Raw genomic sequence first — 18729 nt, forward strand, 5'->3', positions numbered from 1 at the left:
CTTTGTACATGCTCCTTAGTCACAAAATATAAAAACTTTTTATATCATACTAGCAAAACCCAAAGAAATCTTCTATTTAATTATAATTAATTCCATACAATTTGGTTAACGATGCTCAATAAACACTCGTTAAGAGAAGTTTCAAGTATTAGGCCTTGTTTGGAAAGGGATTTTCTACCAAAAATTTTCTATATTTTCCGTAAATACATTTTTCAATCACTTTTTTACCTCATATATATCAAATCGTTATAGTACACTTTTTATAAAAAATTTTAGAAAATTGCAATTTAAACACAACCTTAGTTTTTAAAAAATACGACTAATTTCAAAATGTGCTTAAATATAAGGAGTGCGATGATTGTGATTGCATATATTCATATGATAAGTTAAATATAATTTAGGTGTGCTAATGAGTGTCTATTAAGACTCGTTAAAAAAATCGAAAAACTTTATAGCGTAAAATATTATCATGTCTCATTTAGCACATTTCAAAGATGTCATAGTGTATATCATTCTCAAATAGGATACAAGATAAGTTGAGATTTTGGATAATATATAAATGAAATATTAGTTAGCAACAAATTGGTTTAACCCAAATCATCAAAAATTCTATCGACCCAAATATCAAATCCAAATTTAAGGATAGTATGTACTTTATATACGTTTCAGAAAAAGCCAAAAACGAGTTTGCCATTAATCACTTTGGTAGATTTATTCATTAAATGAAGTAAAAATTTTGCAACTATTTATATATCAAACTTGATTTGGAGTAGCTTTTGAAGTTCAAATATCTACTTGAATCTGTTTGATAATTCATAAAAAAAAATAACTTTCGTACATTCAATGTAACGACAAAAGCTATTTACGCTTAACTTTTATTAGACATGAGTATCACCAAGTTTCAAAATTTTCATTTAACAAATAATGTATCAAACTAATATTGGTTTGCTTATTAAAATGTACTTGGAACAGTTCTATATTTGCTAGCGTGAAAATGTGATGAGAATAATAAGAAACTTGTGAGAAAGAAAGAGGAATTTCATTATAATATCATTTAATGATCTTGGACAGGAACACCACTAAATTAAACAGTGAAACATGGATAGTGTTCATTGGTGTAACTAATTATCTTCTAATTTTAGACTTTAACACGTCAAAAAACAAAAAAGACTTTAGCACGTCACCACCAGGGTCGAGCGTGTGAGTCACGCTCCATTCCAAGCGTTGTTTCAGTGTCATTCTGCGACAGTCCAAGAACTTTGATCAACGGTTATAAGAGGGCTTTCCTGACGTGACCAACGCTAAATCAACAACTTGTCACTTGTCGTAAAGCGAAATTAAAATAAAACTAAAGCCAAACAGCCCCTTAACAGCCCCACTTCTTCTTTCATCCATACCATTCTCCTCTGTTTTCCACTTTACCTCCTACAGTTCACAGTTCACATAACCCCACAACAATAAAATCAGCATTAGTTTTGAACAAAACCCAATTGATCTTCCTCTGGAAAACTTTCTGGTCTTTTTTTTTTTGAGCTGATGAAGTTAAAGATGAGAGCTTTGAGCTGTACTGTTAGTACAGTTGTTCTTGCAGTTGTGTTTTTGAGTAGTTCTTCAGTGTTTGCAGGCGATATAGTTCACCAAGATGATGAGGCACCTAGAAGACCTGGTTGTGACAATAATTTTGTTCTGGTAATAACCCTTTCAGCTGTCCTTTTCTGGTTAATTGGTAAAAAGAAATCTGTTTTTCATTGTTTTATCTTAATTATCTAACTTTTAGTATGCATATTTTGAGTCGTTTCTAAAGGTTTTGCATTGTTTTTCTTATATCAAGTATAGTATACTCTAATATGCTATTTTCCGTGTTCTGATTTTCGTGCTTTTGAAAGTATAGGTTTTGTTTTTTCTTGAATATTTCGGTGTATCAATTTGTTTTACTTTTTGTTCATCAATTAATTTTTAGTTTAAAATGACCATCAGCATAATAGTCCTTGTCCAAAGTATAATTGCTGAATCTTGAAGCTGTCCTTTTGTTGTTTTTGTAGCTATTAGTTGCTGTTGTTGATTCTCTTGCTACTCTGGCTAAGATGTTTGTTTTTCCTTTTGTACTTCATTGAATTATACGAGATCTTTCACGAAGGGGAGTTGTATAACGAATGTTCACCTTTTGCAGTGTGCTTCACTCTAGGAATTTAGTGATTGATTTCCAAAATTCTTGTCGAGCAAACCGGAAAAGATAGATAGTTGGAATTTTTGTTGAAAGTCGTGTATCTATATTAATCAATCAGCAATCAGGGTCCCCAAATTTAAATCTTAAGGTTTCCTTAAGGAGAACAATTTCAATTACTTGTTTATATACTTTATCCGGACTTTCTTGGCTAACAACAATTTGTGATAGCTCTGACATATAGCTTTTAGCACATGTTGTGTAAATGTACATTTCAATGTGGTAAGAAGCAGTATAACTCTAATATTCTGATGTTTTCTTGGTGACACCTATTGGTGCCAAAATTCCTACTAAGACATTTGAATGACCGCAAATTTATCAAGAATGCACAAAGACAAAGGGCTCAATGGTGATTATGCTAGAAAAAAGAAGATAATGTGACAACAAAAATAACATGAGATAATTTTGTCTATGTCTTTTTTCTTTTCTTTTTTTCCCAGTGGATATCACTGGTATGATGTCTGCTATGAATTTCAGTTGCTGGTTGCGGTATTAATTGGGACTTTCTGTCATTAAACAAAGCTGTCATAAAACCCAACTAATTTTCTTAGAGTGCTCTAGTTTTGGTTTTTTATCCCCCTTTTTCACTGAGCAGAATCCTTGTATGTCTGGGTTGATTCTGCATTTTATTCCAGATTTTAGATGGTAGGGTGCTTCAGAAGACTACCCCACTTAATTCTCTTCAACTTCTGATTGCAGTTTTTTGTCTGATGCCTAAGTCACTTCTATTTAATAGGTGAAAGTTGCAACTTGGATTGATGGCAATGAGGAAATGGAATTTGTTGGTGTTGGTGCTCGATTTGGCCAAACCTTGGAATCCAAAGAGAAGCGTGCCGACCAAACAAGACTTGCCCTTGCTGACCCCCCTGATTGTTGTAGTAAACCAAAAAATAAGGTATGCTTTGCTTTTCCCCCAACTGGTGCTCGATCTTTAAGAGTTCCTGTTCATATCACAAGCCCAACTCTAAGAGTACTTAATGTTTGGTAGCTTACCGGTGAGGTCATCTTGGTGTACCGAGGTAATTGTAGTTTCACAACTAAAGCAAATGTTGCAGAGGAAGCAGGTGCTTCTGCAGTCCTCATCATTAACAACCAGACAGGTTGGTGTTCTAAACATCCCGTTTTTAATGGTTTAAATCACCCATATACAGTCCTTGAGGATGTTGACATAATATGCTTGTGCATTTTTGTGCAATTCTCCGTCGTTTTATAAGTGTAAGGAGATGCTAGATAGAGACACATTCTGTACCTCTTCTTTTTACAAAATCACGTGACAGTTGAAGATTGTTTATTTATGTGTTGGCCTGGAATGTAAAATGCAGAATAAGCAACTTGTATCTTCCATATTAATTATGTGAAAGTTTGTCTATGAAATTGCTGTAGATTGAGTGTGCTGAATCCTTATATTCAATTTTGTTCAACATTAAGCAATATGAATCTTCATTCTTTCTCTAGAGTTTATTTCAAGTTTGTCAGTGGAGTTTTTTTTTTTTTCTAAGCGTTTGCTTTCTGACAACTATTTTATTATTTTGCTTTTGGGTGCCTTGCCTCCTCAGAACTCTTCAAGATGGTTTGTGAACCCAACGAGACTGATATAGATATTCAGATACCTGCTGTGATGCTTCCTATTGATGCTGGTCAGAAGTTGGAGGCCGTTATGAAAAACAAGTCTGCTGGTAAGTTTATTCTGTGTGATTATCTTTCTCCCTCTGTGTTTTTCCAAATAATGTTGTGTTTGAAGAAGGGTAACAACATGGAGTAGTTTTTACTCAGTTTCTGTCCATAAATTTTAATTGCTATATATGGTTCAGGCATATACAGTGCTTGATGTTATTTTCAGTGTGATTAACAAATTCACTTCCTGCCTCAGTTATGGCGCAACTATATTCTCCGCACCGTCCACTTGTTGATGTAGCTGAAGTGTTTTTATGGCTTATGGCTGTTGGCGCAATCTTATGTGCATCGTACTGGTCTGCATGGACTGCTAGAGAAGCAGCAATTGAGATGGACAAGCTTTTAAAGGTAATGCTATACCTTTTAATGTTGTCCACAAATTAGCGAGGAACTTTGTTACTTAAAGACAGCTCTTCTCCTATGGGCTTGATGTGCTTTCTCACTCTTGCAGGATGGCTCAGATGACTATCTTAATTTGGAGAGTAGTAATTTAAGAGGAGTGGTGGACATCAACACAACTTCTGCAGTTCTCTTTGTTGTAGTTGCTTCTGGTTTCTTGGTTATGCTTTACAAATTGATGTCATTCTGGTTCATTGAGGTGCTGGTGGTTCTATTTTGCATTGGCGGCATAGAGGTTAGTCGCTTCTGGATTACTTAAATCTCATAGCTGAAGATTGGAGATTTTGCACGGGAACCAAGTTATGTTGTCCTTTGTGACTCCATACCAGCTTACTGAAGGATATTTTATGTTTATGGAAAAGAAATAAGAGATTTTTTATACCACTCTTAATTGACCATTTATCCATATAGAGAAGTCATGTAATAACAAGTAATCCTTGCCTATGCCTGCTTGTAAAAATTGTTCATAAAAGATAACCGTGGCATGATTTTTTTTTGTCTTCCTTTTCGGATTACAAGATTGTATCTGATTCTCTGGACTGAGCCCGATCTTCTTTGTGTATTTGCTCAAAGCTACTGTTAACGTTTTAATGATTGTGTTAATGTTGCAAACTTTGTTGGGTGTCGAAATTAAGGTTCTCTTTTGAATTGAATTCTGAACCTTTTGTCTTTTCTTTCTCATAGGGACTGCAAACCTGTTTGGTGGCATTGTTATCATGGTATGTACTGTATATATTTCTTTAATGTTTAATTGTAGTGCTAATGTTATCTCTGTTATATGCCATCTTTGGAAAGCTGGAAAAAGGGTGAGTGATGTGGAAACGTGGATTTTTCTGATTAGCTGATGTATGGAAAGTAGCTGTGGAGAAATTATTTTTTCTGATTTAGTAGGCGGACAAGGAGGAGGATTTTCCACAAAACTGGTGCCAAAGAAAGGAAGGAATTTTTTGTAGCTTGAGTTTTGACTCCATTGAAACAAAATTTGTTTTGCCTCTTGCCTACTCATATACATTCACCAATTTAGGAATACAGCTGGAGAGGAGGAAATATCTTTTCTAGTCATCAAAAACTTTAATTTTTTGAAGCTGTGGTAGTAATTGTAGAGTATGATCTAAATTTCTTTCTTCCTGTCCTTTACATTTCACTGTGAACAAGGAAAAATATGTCTCTTCCATACCTCCATGCTACTTGAACGGAAATTGCAAGTCTTTTTTCATAATGATTGACTTTATGACTGCTATTGCTTTTCTGCTTCTCTTACCAGTATGAGTTTAAGAAATGCATCTCCTCCGTAAATGGAAATTGTAGTGACCAGTTTACCTGTAAGCCATTAAGGGAGCATTTTTTCTAAGCAAGAATGGAAATGCTTATGTAATTTACCCATACAAGTGAGAATGTAACTATATCACTGTGTCATTACCGCAATATTGCTATATTCTTATGTACTATTTATGTTAAGCAATTACCAATCAGGTTTGGCATCACTGTGTTTGTTACTCCTAATGGCCGGTTAATTTTTTTCTTTTTTGAATCTGATACTTTTCTTTGCAATTGAACATTGACGTAACCTGCTCCAAAATGTAATTTGTTTGCATGTCATTATTGCCGACTAATTCTACATCGTCCTGTTGGGTATTAGCATGTCCATCTTATGCATGTTTTCGTCTTCTTGAAAACAACTAGCCTGTTTTACCATTGCTGATGGGGAGCAAACTAGGTCTGTCTTTTCTCTTTCACTTTTATGCTGCTTGAAAATTAGGAAGATTAAATGCAATCCACCGTCCACATATCGTCTACTAAATGTTTTCTCTTGAATAAGGATAACAATAGAAAATAAGATCTTAGGCTAAGTGCTTAAGGGCCCAATAGTGTCTATCACATCACCAAGCTAAAAAGCATTCCTCTTTCTAGAGCTTTTGGGACCAATATAAATAACTTGTGCTGTTTTCAAGAAATCTTCCTTGTTTCCCCTTCTGATTGATTGGGCCAGATTTCTGCTGACATGATTATCAAGATTACCTGGTTTCTTTTTGTGCTATATGATTTTATGTTATTTTAAGTTTCATTAGGGCATCTTTAAGTCAAGAAATGGAAGTTTTGAATCTTTATGCTTTCTCTTTGCTGATTCCTTGCAAGTACAATCTAACAATGTAGAAATACAGTTTCAGATGTTTTGAACATGCTGGAGAGTCTTTCATAAAGGTCCCCTTTATTGGAGCTGTATCATACCTGACACTGGCTGTTTCTCCATTCTGCATAGCATTTGCTGTTGTATGGGCAGTTTACCGCCGTGTCTCATTTGCTTGGATTGGTCAAGATATCCTTGTAAGCAAACTTTAGCTATTTTCATTAGTAAGTTACTATTTTCTTAGATTATCGTGTGGTTGTTCAATTTTAGATAATTAATTGCTTATAAACAGTGGACCTTCTTGGCAGTCTAAATAACTGCTCTCTGGAATACCCAAGTGAGTAACTCTCTTTATTTCTCTTCACATTAGGTATAATATGGGAGATATGAAGACAAACAATTAAAGATATGTATCTAGTTTGCATTATTCTAGTTCATTGTGCCATCAATAACGCATCTTTTAGATCTTGGGATTGTCATGCTAGGCCTGTCACAGTTGCAGACATTTTGATTTCTAATTACCTTTCTGATTGTTTTCATTGGATAAAGTCATGCCTGATAAAGGCTTTGATGCTTTGTTTATTGTGGAAATGCTGGACTGTTTTTATTTGGTCCAGTATGAAATTTTTATTTTTTGTGCTCCATAATTAAACTTCAAATAATATATGCCAGTAAACTAAGCTTGACCTCAGAGTCATCTTCTGGCTCTATTAAAATGCTTGAGATATGACAACTGAGTTAGACGTTTTCAGGTTCCATCTAAAGACAAAATCCTTCTTGTGTACACTTCTCTTTTAATTGGAAATGGAAATGCAAATAGTACAGGCACCTTAAGTTAGCTGGCTTTTTGTTGAATCTATTGCAGCTTCATGTTGCCATGGTGTGTATCTTACCATTCTGTCAGATTTAGCTCAGAATTACAATTTTCCTCTTTCAGAAACCAAATGTGTGTGAAATTTGGTTGTTAATTTATAGTCTGCTTTTCTGAGGCAGGATTTATGTGGCATGGTTGTGTCTGCTGATCTTGTTATACGCTAACATTGTTTATTTGCTTTACTTGACTTATCTTTTGTGAGGACAGGCCTTCCGCAAAGAATGGATAATAATATTAATGTCGAAGAAATTAATGTTTTTTTTTCTTTACCTAGGGTATTGCTTTGATAGTCACAGTTCTCCAGATCATACGAGTTCCAAATTTGAAGGTATTTAAGTTTCTTCTTCTCCTGTCAAGAGTCATGTTTTTCATTACTTCATGTATTTGAACTCTATATTTGGTCCCTATATGCTCCAAGTAGTTCTATTCAAACAGAGAATGACATCATGATGGTGTCACCCTGCAATATTTCACATTTTTCTCTTCTTTTCCTTGATATGGTCAGGTTGGAACAGTTCTACTAAGTTGTGCATTCCTATATGACATTTTCTGGGTGTTTGTTTCAAAGTGGTGGTTTAAGGAGAGTGTGATGATAGTGGTACGCATTCTTCATGATCTTCTTTCAGGCATATGAGTGTTGATTCTTCATGAATAAATGCAAAAAGTTCTTTGGCTGATGAATGCCAAAAGTTGTTTTCTGACACAGGTTGCTCGTGGTGATAGAAGTGGAGAAGATGGTATACCAATGCTACTCAAGATCCCTCGGATGTTTGATCCATGGGGTGGCTACAGTATAATTGGATTTGGCGACATCATCTTGCCTGGATTGCTGGTGGCCTTTTCACTAAGGTAGTGGAGATGAGCGCTCAAAGATATCAAGAAATATTGTCCTCTTTGAATTGAATTCTAGCTTTGCTAGAATGTCTTAATGTACTCAATCTCTGGCAATTCCCCTTGGAAGAGGGTGTAAACTATTGGCCATGTAGCAGCTAAGTTTGCTTATCTCAATTAGATGCCCTTAGAGAGCCATGTTCGGAAATTTCATAATGTAGTAGTGCTGGATATAGCATACTCTTTATTCTGGTTGGCAATTCAGTTTGAAAATTTCACCAATCTTTCAACTGTCCTTGCAGGTATGATTGGCTGTCCAAGAAGAATCTTCGAGAAGGATACTTTCTGTGGGCAATGATTGCGTATGGATTAGGTATAACCAAAACTGATGTGGAATTTCTTCCTTCTCATGTTTTTTCATGATATACATACATCTAAATGTATGTGCATGTGCTGTTTATTTGTCCTTTTTATCCTTCTGCCCTTTGTTTAATTAGAAAGAAAAATAGTTCAACATAAATTGGAACTTTTCGCTTTTCCCTTTCTTTTGGGATTTGGGAATTGTTGGGATGTCATTATGCGAGATTCAATTGGGTGACTGGAGAGGCACCACCATAATGCAAGTTGCTGTATAGTGAGTATCTTTAGATACATGAAGCAGGTTATCAAAAGAGCGGCTTTTGGAAATGGAGAAATTTAGGGATGATATGCTCACCCACCATTGAGCAGACTTATTTGTCTCATGTACAGCTGAAGACTTGTCTAGAAGCCTTAATAAGATTTTCTTGAAATAAGGATCAATCTATGATCCTATTGGTTTTGCTCAGATGCTTGTACTCATTTACCCGATGGCATACGTGCCACAAGAAGCCAGCTTTTGTGTAACAACACATTTACTCCCTGCAGGTCTCCTCATTACTTACATGGCCCTGAACATGATGGATGGACATGGCCAACCAGCATTACTTTATATTGTTCCTTTCACACTAGGTAAAGAACAAGTTTGTCTCCTTGCTGATAATTGGGGATAGAATTAACATTTTGCATTTCAATTCTAAGGACATATATGCATGCTATTATCTATGATGTAATTCAATTGACTGAGAATGAGCGATCAATCCGCCCTTTAGTTCTAAAATTAGAGCACAATCTCACTTGGATCTCTATTTGGGACAACCTTCTTGTTGCAATTTACTTTGTACTGAGCTGGAAGGAGAATAGGTTGTAAAGGCATAACAAAGTGTGGGTAATTGAAATCCCATATATGCATGCTATTATCCCATATATCCATTTCAATTCTAAAGACATATATGCATGCTATTATCCGTGACGTAATTCAATTGACTGAGAATGAGCGGTCAATCCGCCCTTTAGTTCTAAAATTAGAGCACAATCTCACTTGGATCTCTATTTGGGACAACCTTCTTGTTGCAATTTACTTTGTACTGAGCTGGAAGGAGAATAGGTTGTAAAGGCATAACAAAGTGTGGGTAATTGAAATCCCACACAGACACACAAATTACCGTTTAAACCTCTACTACCTTTTGGTTTGATATGTTACTTTCTAATGTTATTAGTGAGTCCTTGAACTGCATTGTTGATGGACTAGGGTAATTGAGACTTGACTTTTCAGATCTGTAAACTGTGACTAATTTGGCCTTTAAGATCCTAGCAACCATGGTTCTGGTAGCGTGTGGACTAAATCAATTATTAAATCCATTCTCTGAAGTCAGGCAACAAACAACTTGCTGAGACAATAGCCAGATCAGTTGTAGTGGAAGTCATTGGTAAAAAAGTTCCTCTTTCAAATATATATAGCAGGATTATCAAATGCTTTCTTTGGGCTTAAAGTAATCGTAGCAAGAATAGAGGCTTTTAGCTTAAGACATAGTGGACCCTAGGGGAGCAGGGCGGCTGCTAAGCCTATTCTGAGTCAAAATCAGTATAAATTTATTTTGATTGTAGTGTGTAAGCAATTCGTTTGCTTGGTAATGACCCTGCTGTTAGAACGAGCTATTGCTTACATCTTTGTTCCATTGCATCTGACATGCAATGGCTGATGTTGGTTATATGTCGATGACTTAGTTTTGACCAGTTCTATTGACCGAAAGATTAAGGTGTAGAGAAATTCCATTGCCTTCAGATCATCTCAGCACACAGATCATAGTTGCTGTAACTATGCAAGTTACAATGCAATGCAAAAATTAAGATAGTCAAGAAGTAAGGAAAATTAATTTTAAAAAAAATAGCATGTGTTGTGTTTGCGCTTGATATGGTGTTACTCGTGATGATGGAATTTTGATTGCCTGTGATGGATTCTGTAATATGCATTTTGCAGTTGGGTTTTGCAACTTAGAAGGGGTTTGTTGAACCAACCACATATCAACCTCTTTTATAATGCTTGAAGTGTAACATTAGAATTAGGTAAAAGCATACTGGTGGAAAAAGTACCAAGTCAGTGAGAGGTGAGAGTTTCATAATTGAATGAAGATTAAGTAAAACTAAAATAGATTTTAATGGGAAACATGGATGGGTACCTGTTGTTTCTACTCTCGTGCATCTTTAACAGATAAATCTGTATCAGACATCTTTAAAAAGGAAAGCGTGCGTTCCAATATATGTAAATGTTCTTGAACATATGCTTTCATATCCTAGTTAGTCTGTTAACTTATTATCTTCCAGTGCATGTATTTTTCCATGTCTTGGAATTATGGAACAATTGATACATAAAGGTAAGGTTATGGTGATAGCCATGCCTGGTCATCACCAACTGGAAGTTTGATTGAGGCCAGAGCTGTGTGTCTCCATTTTTATGGGAATGACTGTCATTGCAGGTACATTCTTGACATTAGGGAAGAAGAGAGGTGATCTTAAGAATCTATGGACAAGAGGAGAGCCAGAGAGACCTTGCTCCCATGTCGAACTCCAACAGACTGAATGATTGGGATCTCATTGTTCAGGCCGGTTAACTGCATGTAGGTATTACACTGGAGATGCCTAATTGGATAGCAAGCAGAGAGCTAGAATGTGGGTAATGTGGAAAATTGCAGGTTATGCGTGCATTGCGTTTGTTTCTGTTCCTGCTCGAGGACAGATTCACAGTGGATTAATAACAAGCAGAGGGTAGTGACCATACTAATTGTGTGCTAGTAGTTTGCAGGACTATGTTGTATCATATTGGCAAGCTCAGTTTATTTGCATATAGATACTAGGCTACATGCACTCTAGCAGCTAACAACCTTGTTTGTACTTTGAGGGAAAAGCTGTTGGCAAGGCGTTATGCTTTTGCCAAAGGATAAGTGATAAATCTCTCGAGGCATTTTGAGTAAGAGAGTTCCTTTTTGTAGTTTTTGCTACTTTAATGAATCCACGCATTTGTGTTGTTCCATACGTGAAACTATATGGATCTTGGATCCCCCACAATAAGGTTGGGCATTCCAAATCTCGTTTGATTGGATGTTTAAAGCCAGGAATCCGTCGCAGTAAGGGTATGTTTGGTTTCCATGGAATTGGGGTTTAGAAATGGAATTGGGGCTCCAATTACATTTCTATTGTTTGGATTCTGTTCCACTCAAAGAATTAGAATTGAATCTGAATTTTACGGATACAATTTCATAAATTGAATTCTTTACCAGACCAAAAGAATTCTAATTTCAATTCCACAACTAAACCCTAAGAAATGGGACAGATCTAATATGGGTCAAAAATTAAAATTGGGTCAAGCATAAAAATATGAAATACAGGCATCCTTTCTCTATCGTCGATTGCTCCTCCTCTACCATCGTTTCCTCCTCCAACCCTAATATTTTACCTCTCTCACCACCGTCTCCCCTCTTGCCTTCCGTTTCTTTGACCACTTCCTTCATCCTTTGTCATTCCAGTCATCGTAGCACCTATCACTTTGCCAATCACAAGATCTATTCCGTCTAATTTTTGTCACTTCGTCTCCACACTTGTTTTTGCCGCGCTCCTCCATTGCTGCTATAATCACCTTTATTCCTCTTATCATTACTTTTTGGACTCTCTTTTTCAGCTCTTCTGCTTTTCCCAAATTTCAGAGACATTTCAAAAAGAGCTAAAATGATGGTCGTTAGATAGGTTTTTGAAATTGGAAATCTCTCTTTCAACTCTCTCTCAATTTGGGGGCTAAAATGCAAAATTAAAAAAAATTGAAGGCTGATGTTCGGCGCTGGTCATTGGACCGGACATCACTTCAGACATCACTAGAAGTTGGAGTTTGAAGATTGCAAGGTAATGATCGGCGTTGGACGTCAGGCCGGTCATAGCACCAATCATCATCGAATTGCTCGCACCTTTCTTCAGTTCTAACTTCTAAGAAACCTATTCCAACTGAAATTCAATTGTAATGTTTAGTAGCTATAAATAGAAGATCTTTAGGACAATTTTAGGGTTGGAAAACATTAATATAACTTGGTTTAAACATCATTCTTTAACTTTTCTTTAGAGATCAAGATCGAGCTTATGCGAATCAAGGAGCATGCAAGGAGAAGATTGGAATGAGCAACTAAGAAGTTTCTCTCTTATTCTTATCTTTGTATTCGCTCGTTGAATTTGTGGTTTTAAAATTTTCATTATGTTGTACTAAATTGACTTCTAGAGTTGGGGGAAGGAATTTGATTAGTTTTTCTAATTTAATTTCTTGCATTTTATTATGATTTATTTATCTTGATTTTAATTTCGTATTTATGCCTGATTAACATGAACATGATCTTTGGATTGAATTAAACTGAGAAGTGACATGCAACTGTACACTAGATAGATGAACATGTTTAGCCTAATCATGAGAGTAGGTTAGGATTTGTATGATACCATTAGGTTATCTAGGTTTTTGAAGGGTTTAATTAAATTCTTGTGATCTCGAAAGAGATGTGAGATTTAATTAAGCATACTTTAGATATATCGAGAGATAATTTAAAATACTAAAATATGAGATGGTCATAGCCAATCAAGAAAATAATTAATAAATTAATACAAATTCTGGATTAAAACCTAAGACCCTAGGTTCTCATCTATTATTCTTTCAATCACTATTTTATTTGATTTATTTCCTTGTTTTGCCACTTACTCAATAGTTTAATCGTTCAAATTCAAGTCTTATTATTTGTTAGAATTTGTTAAATAATTGAAGTAAAGAGTTAATTCGTCCCTGTGGATTCGACCCCTAAATTACTCCAAGTGACTTCTATTACTACGATCGATTCTATATACTTGCAGGAAATTGTCGATCACCAAGTTAGACTTGTTTCCAAGACTAATTCATTCTTTATTCTCGGATGGTAACATCGATGTTGATATAATGACTCTTACTCATTTCTTGATTTTTCCTGGGCAGTTGTGTTTTGACTTGATGGAGGAATGGATTAGAAAACATCCATTAGCATCCATTTGCACCAGTGAAGGAGTACAAATGTTCAGGGACATAGCCATCTTTCAGGATTATCATGGCTTGATAGAATTCAGAAATGTATGTCATATATTCAAGGCCATCCCTGAGCTAACTTGCTATTGGTTCCCAAATCCTCACAAGAGAGAGAATATGTGCTCTTTTCTTAGCATGATTTCCTTCAATTACTAATGCAGGCTGTTCCTTTTTATTTTATGCAAGTCTTTCCTACCAAAAAAAAAAAAACTAATGCAGGCTGTAGCAAGGTTTATGGGGAAAGTAAGAGGAGATAGAATCACCTTTGAGGCTAATTCCTTAGTTTATAGCTGAAAAAAAAAGTCAGTGAATTGTTGCTCTGACAGAGTTGTGTACCAATTGTGTGCATTTTGCACTGCGCGTAATATCGGTAGCACACGGTGTAACTTTCTTTATACATAGCGTAATTTTAGAACACTTTTTTGTGGGACCCACACATGGTGTGAAAATCGAGTTACCACATGTGATCTGAGCCGCACAAATTTTTGGGCCAAAATCACAGCCGTGAACTCGCAGGAACGGTTGTCTCCCCATTTCCTGTTCCCATACTATATTTGCCATACTGACGAAACGCGGCAGGGAAACCAAAATTTTTTTTAATGGCAAAGGCTGCCGTGCTGACTAACAATTAGTCACCAAGGGCTGCCGTGCTTTTATTTTTCTTCACCACCATCTAAACTTTATTTTCCCTCCTCCCCTCTTTCTCCTCCTCCTCCCACTTTTCGTTTTCTACCTCCCTCTCTACCACCTATTCCCCCTAATGGACCCAGCTTCGGTGGAAGAAACCAAGATGAAAAACCCATCATCTCAAACCACTTCCTTATAGGGCACTTGAACCTCTGTTCAAATGCCCGAAAGTTGACTGCGGGTTTAGGTTTAAAACCCCAAAACAGTTGAAATTGCATTATCAATCTGAACACAAAACCAAATTGAATGACGCCGAGTGTATATGCGACACCTATTCTTCTCCAACGATCTAATGTCGAAGCACAAGGAAAAGCATTGTCCTCTAAAAGGATTCCGGAGCTTAAGGGAATATAAAAAAATTAAGATGGAAACGAGGGAAACAGATAAATACGCTTATTTAAAGAAGGAAAAAGAAGGAATGGTAATGATAATTTTGTTAAATTTACAGATGGTAGAGATTTATTCATTCAAAGTGAGTTATGAGCTCTATTTTGCAGATAAATGTACCGGTGCTGGCAGCAACGCACAAGCAGAGTGAGTGTCCTTTAAAAAGATTCCGCAGCTATAACGAATATAATGCATTTCTGAAGGAAAACAAGGACTATGACAAATACGCTTACCTTCAAAAGAGAGAATAAGGAATGGTAATGGATAATTTTCTAGGTACAAATTTATCCATCCGGTCAAAAAGTGACTTATGCTTGAGCTCCGATTCTAGGGGTAATTTTAGAAAGCGAAAAAAGTCTCAATGGCCCTCCAACTCTTTCCCAAGTAAAGTTTTAGCCCTCCAATAATTAACGATAAAGTTTTGACCCTCGATCTAATAAAATAGCATATTCATGGCCCTTCTGTCAAATCCGTCAATTAGCATTATCTTGTGAGACACAACGCCAAATATCAAGGGAATTATGGTCTCTAAAGGAGTGTTTACCGAGCAAAGAGAGAGTAAAAAGGTAGCTTCTTCCTCTCTACCGGTGTGCAGATGTGACAAAGAGACTAGAGTGATTACTTCGGGACCTCAAAAAATCCTGGGCAAAGGTTTGCTGTGTGCGTGGAAGTTTGCTGTGGATATTGGGCATAGATCGATAAGGAGATGTGCTGACAATTGACGGAAATTATATCTGGCCTTCTTCGAAAGATTAATGCAACTGAAAAGGACAGAGATGAATATAAAGAAATAGCAAAAAGAAATAAAAGAAATGTAACAAAATTGAAGGAAAAAGTTAAAGAATTGGAGAAAGAAATTCGCTGCAAGAAATGGGTTAACAAGTTGTTGGTGAGATTGTTTTTTTTAACATGGATATTGATTTTTTTAATTTTGATGAGTTGGGGCAAAAAAAATGGAAACCTTGTCACTTTTCTACCCTTATAAATTGAAATGACTCAATTTTATGCTCGAGCTCGACCTTAAAATTAAGTAGATTAAGAACCTTAAACCTGCAAATTTAGAAAAGGAGAGTCTTCTAGCTTTTGGCTGGCCCGTCAAGATCGCAGACTTGAATTATAAATTTGAGGCTTGAAGTAGCAGAAGGCAGAACGAGGTTAGAAACGTAAATGCTTCCACTTCTGCAACATCAAGATACTTTGCCACTTCCGCAAGTACTTTGTCAGTTAGCTTGCAATCCGCCAGTTTTTGGACATAAATATTAAACTTGTGGAATGTAGAGGCTTTTCCATCTTTCAATTGCCATATTAGCTTGACACTAAGTTTCTTGGACCCTTCAGAACCTGAACTCCATTTTATGTATTTACCTCCAACAATCCAAGATGCAGATGGTGGGAAATTTGAGTTCTGTGAAGGCGTATAGACATTTAGATGCCCAAGCACTGCAGAATACTTGAATTGACTAAGAGCAAGCGATGAATTGTGACCATTTGGTTCCAGTTGACGCACGGCAATTAGCACTTTCGCTGCAGCATTCGGATCGAATAGCCTGATTTTTTCGCACTAGGGTTTTGGGGCAAAAGGGGTGGAAATTGTTGGAGGGAAAATCAGTGGTGAAAGTGTTTTTACTCTTTCTTTACTCAGAGACTATAATGTCCTTTATATTTGGCCGTGCGTCTCACGAGATGATGCTTCCCGTCAATTTTAACTGCTGAGTTTGATAAAAGGGCCACGAATATGCTATTTAATTAGATTGAGGGCCAAAACTTTACCGTTAATTATTGGAGGGTTAAAACTTTACTTGGAAAAGAGTTAGAGGGCCATTGGAACTTTTTTCCCTTTTAGAAACCTCCGTTGAGGTTTCTAATAATTTTACTTAGTATTTTTAAAGTTTTTAAAAATATCACTTACCTCCAGTATTTTCAAATTTTTGTACCATTTTTAACCCAATTCAAATTATATGATTAAAATACTCATTTTAAGAAAGAACAAGAATTTCCTTCCAACAATGCCCTTTCATTGTCTTAATTTTTTAATTGTAAGTATAATGTTCATATGTTAAAAAATAAGGACAAAAAGCATAAAGATGTTCTTTTTTTCAAAAGGAACAACATATAATAATTGCAACCATAAACAATATGTTTTTTTGAAAGTACAAACAAATAATAAAATTTTATTTAACATGTTTTCAATTGCCAAAGTAATTTTTTTCGTTCAAGGTTTGTCTATTTAGTACTCTAAGGTCACATAGTAAGAAATAAACCTGATATTATTGTTATTATTTTTTTGACAAAAATGTAGATTTCTTCTACAAAAGTGTTGCAATTTAGAAGGCTAGTTATAATTTAAAAACTTTAGTATTTGTCCAACCTTTATTTATCCATATGTTTATTACATGCTCTTAGATTATTAAATGAGAAAAATCTTTCTTTTTATGTAAAATAGTTTGATTGAATTTAATAAATTTTATGAACTATTTAGAATCTTTAATTTTTATTTATTTGAATCAATGGCTTGAAAATTTAGAAAAAGGAAAAAAATTTAAATTATGTTTAGAATTTATTTGAGATGTTTAGAAGATGAAAAAATTATTTTCCATATCTTTACAATATTTCAAATAGTTTTTACATACTTTGTTAACTATTTATGATTTGTCAATTTAAAATTTTGTCTCCAAATTATAGATAAGATTTGTTCAAGCATTTCTCAACTCTAAACTTATAATTTTTTTACTAAAAAATACATCCATAAATTTTTCAAATATGAAAAGATTTTAAATTGATTTGTCATTACAACTAAGAGATCACAATAAAAAGGCAACTTTGGAATGAAATAACTTTCTCTTTCCTAAACATAGTATTAATAATAATATAATTTAAACTATGCTGAGAATGTTATAAAAATTTGAAAATAAGGGGGTAAGTGATATTTTTAAAATTATAAGAGAGCTAAGTGAAATTATCAAAAACCTCAGGAAAGATTTTTGAAATCATCCCTTATTCTATTTTAGAAATGTATCCTCCAGTGCCGCCTGAGGATAATTTGGAATTGAAGGACAGAAAATAGGAAAAATGGCCATTATCGTCCCTAAACTTTTTTTTAGAGTCGATTTAGTCCCTAACTTTTATTTCTGGCCAATTTAATACATGAACTTAATTTTCGGATCCAATTAAGGCCTTCTACGGCGGCGGCGCCACCTAAAAGCAATTTGGCTTCTAATTTAACATTAAACAAGAGCATTTTGGGAACTTTGAATTATCTTCTCTTCACTACCAACCTCCATCACCAGCCACCCACCACCTCCTCCTCCTCCTATCCTTCTCTTTCCATCCACCTTTGAGTTTACAAATTTTTTTTTAAAACAAGGCTATAGCTTTTTTTTTTTTTTTTTTGGAATGGACTGACGGATCATATCAATTCCAAAAAAAAGTTGTCTCCTACCGTGCTTAGTTTGAGAAAAGAATAGTGCCAGATCAGCAATTGTTAGATTTTTTTTTTTATCAAGTCCTTTTAAACATATTCATGATCCAAATACTATTTTTCTCTCTACCTGCGTTTTAATAATATCCCATAGAATATTCACCTTTTAAATACTTGTAACCAAATATCTTTGGGAAATTCGCTATTTTCGTCCTTGAACCTTTTCACTAAATCCAATTTCGCCCTTTAATAATTTTTTTTAACCAATATAATCCTTTAAGTTTTATTTGCTATCCAATCATATCTTTTTGCAGTGGCACCACCACCCATTTCAATTTTCGAACACAAAAATGAGGGGCAATATAGGAACTACAAGTCAACTCTCCTGTAAACAAAAAATAAATAAAAATGTTCAATTAAGTTGGGGAGAAAAAACTAAAACTTCATCGGTTCTAAGTAAAAAAGTTTAGGGATCAAATGGACAAATTTTCCAATATCTTTTCCTCCAATTTAAAGTTTGTCAGAATTATTATCTAATAATTAAAACTACAATGAGTGGCGTTTGATAAAATAGAGACTTGGCAGCTGAAATTTAAGTATTAAAAATCTGAATTTGTTGATTTCATTAATCCCAAGCTTAAACTTTTAATTACTTAGCACATCAACC

At 35.1% G+C, this 18729-nt stretch overlaps 1 protein-coding gene across 3 annotated transcripts; it reads left to right on the plus strand.

Annotated features, from left to right (window-relative positions):
* Positions 1-1390: 1390 nt before the first annotated feature.
* Positions 1391-11518, plus strand: LOC113733191 (signal peptide peptidase-like 4). 3 transcript variants are annotated; one of them, XM_027259406.2, is made up of 14 exons: positions 1391-1689; positions 2961-3119; positions 3213-3324; positions 3781-3900; positions 4095-4246; positions 4350-4532; positions 4982-5016; positions 6460-6622; positions 7574-7627; positions 7805-7897; positions 8006-8148; positions 8433-8503; positions 9037-9120; positions 10965-11518. In XM_027259406.2, exons 1-14 carry the CDS (start codon positions 1537-1539, stop codon positions 11069-11071), a joined length of 1629 nt encoding a protein of 542 aa, XP_027115207.1. In that variant the 5' UTR covers positions 1391-1536; the 3' UTR covers positions 11072-11518. The 3 variants fall into 3 exon arrangements, with proteins under 3 accessions (XP_027115207.1, XP_071937271.1, XP_071937272.1); XM_072081171.1 differs by having other exon boundaries at positions 1550-1689; positions 2944-3119; XM_072081170.1 differs by lacking the exon at positions 9037-9120 and having other exon boundaries at positions 10965-11174.
* Positions 11519-18729: the final 7211 nt, after the last annotated feature.

Source organism: Coffea arabica, chromosome 2e, assembly GCF_036785885.1.
Source record: "Coffea arabica cultivar ET-39 chromosome 2e, Coffea Arabica ET-39 HiFi, whole genome shotgun sequence".
NCBI classification, from domain to species: Eukaryota; Viridiplantae; Streptophyta; class Magnoliopsida; order Gentianales; family Rubiaceae; genus Coffea; species Coffea arabica.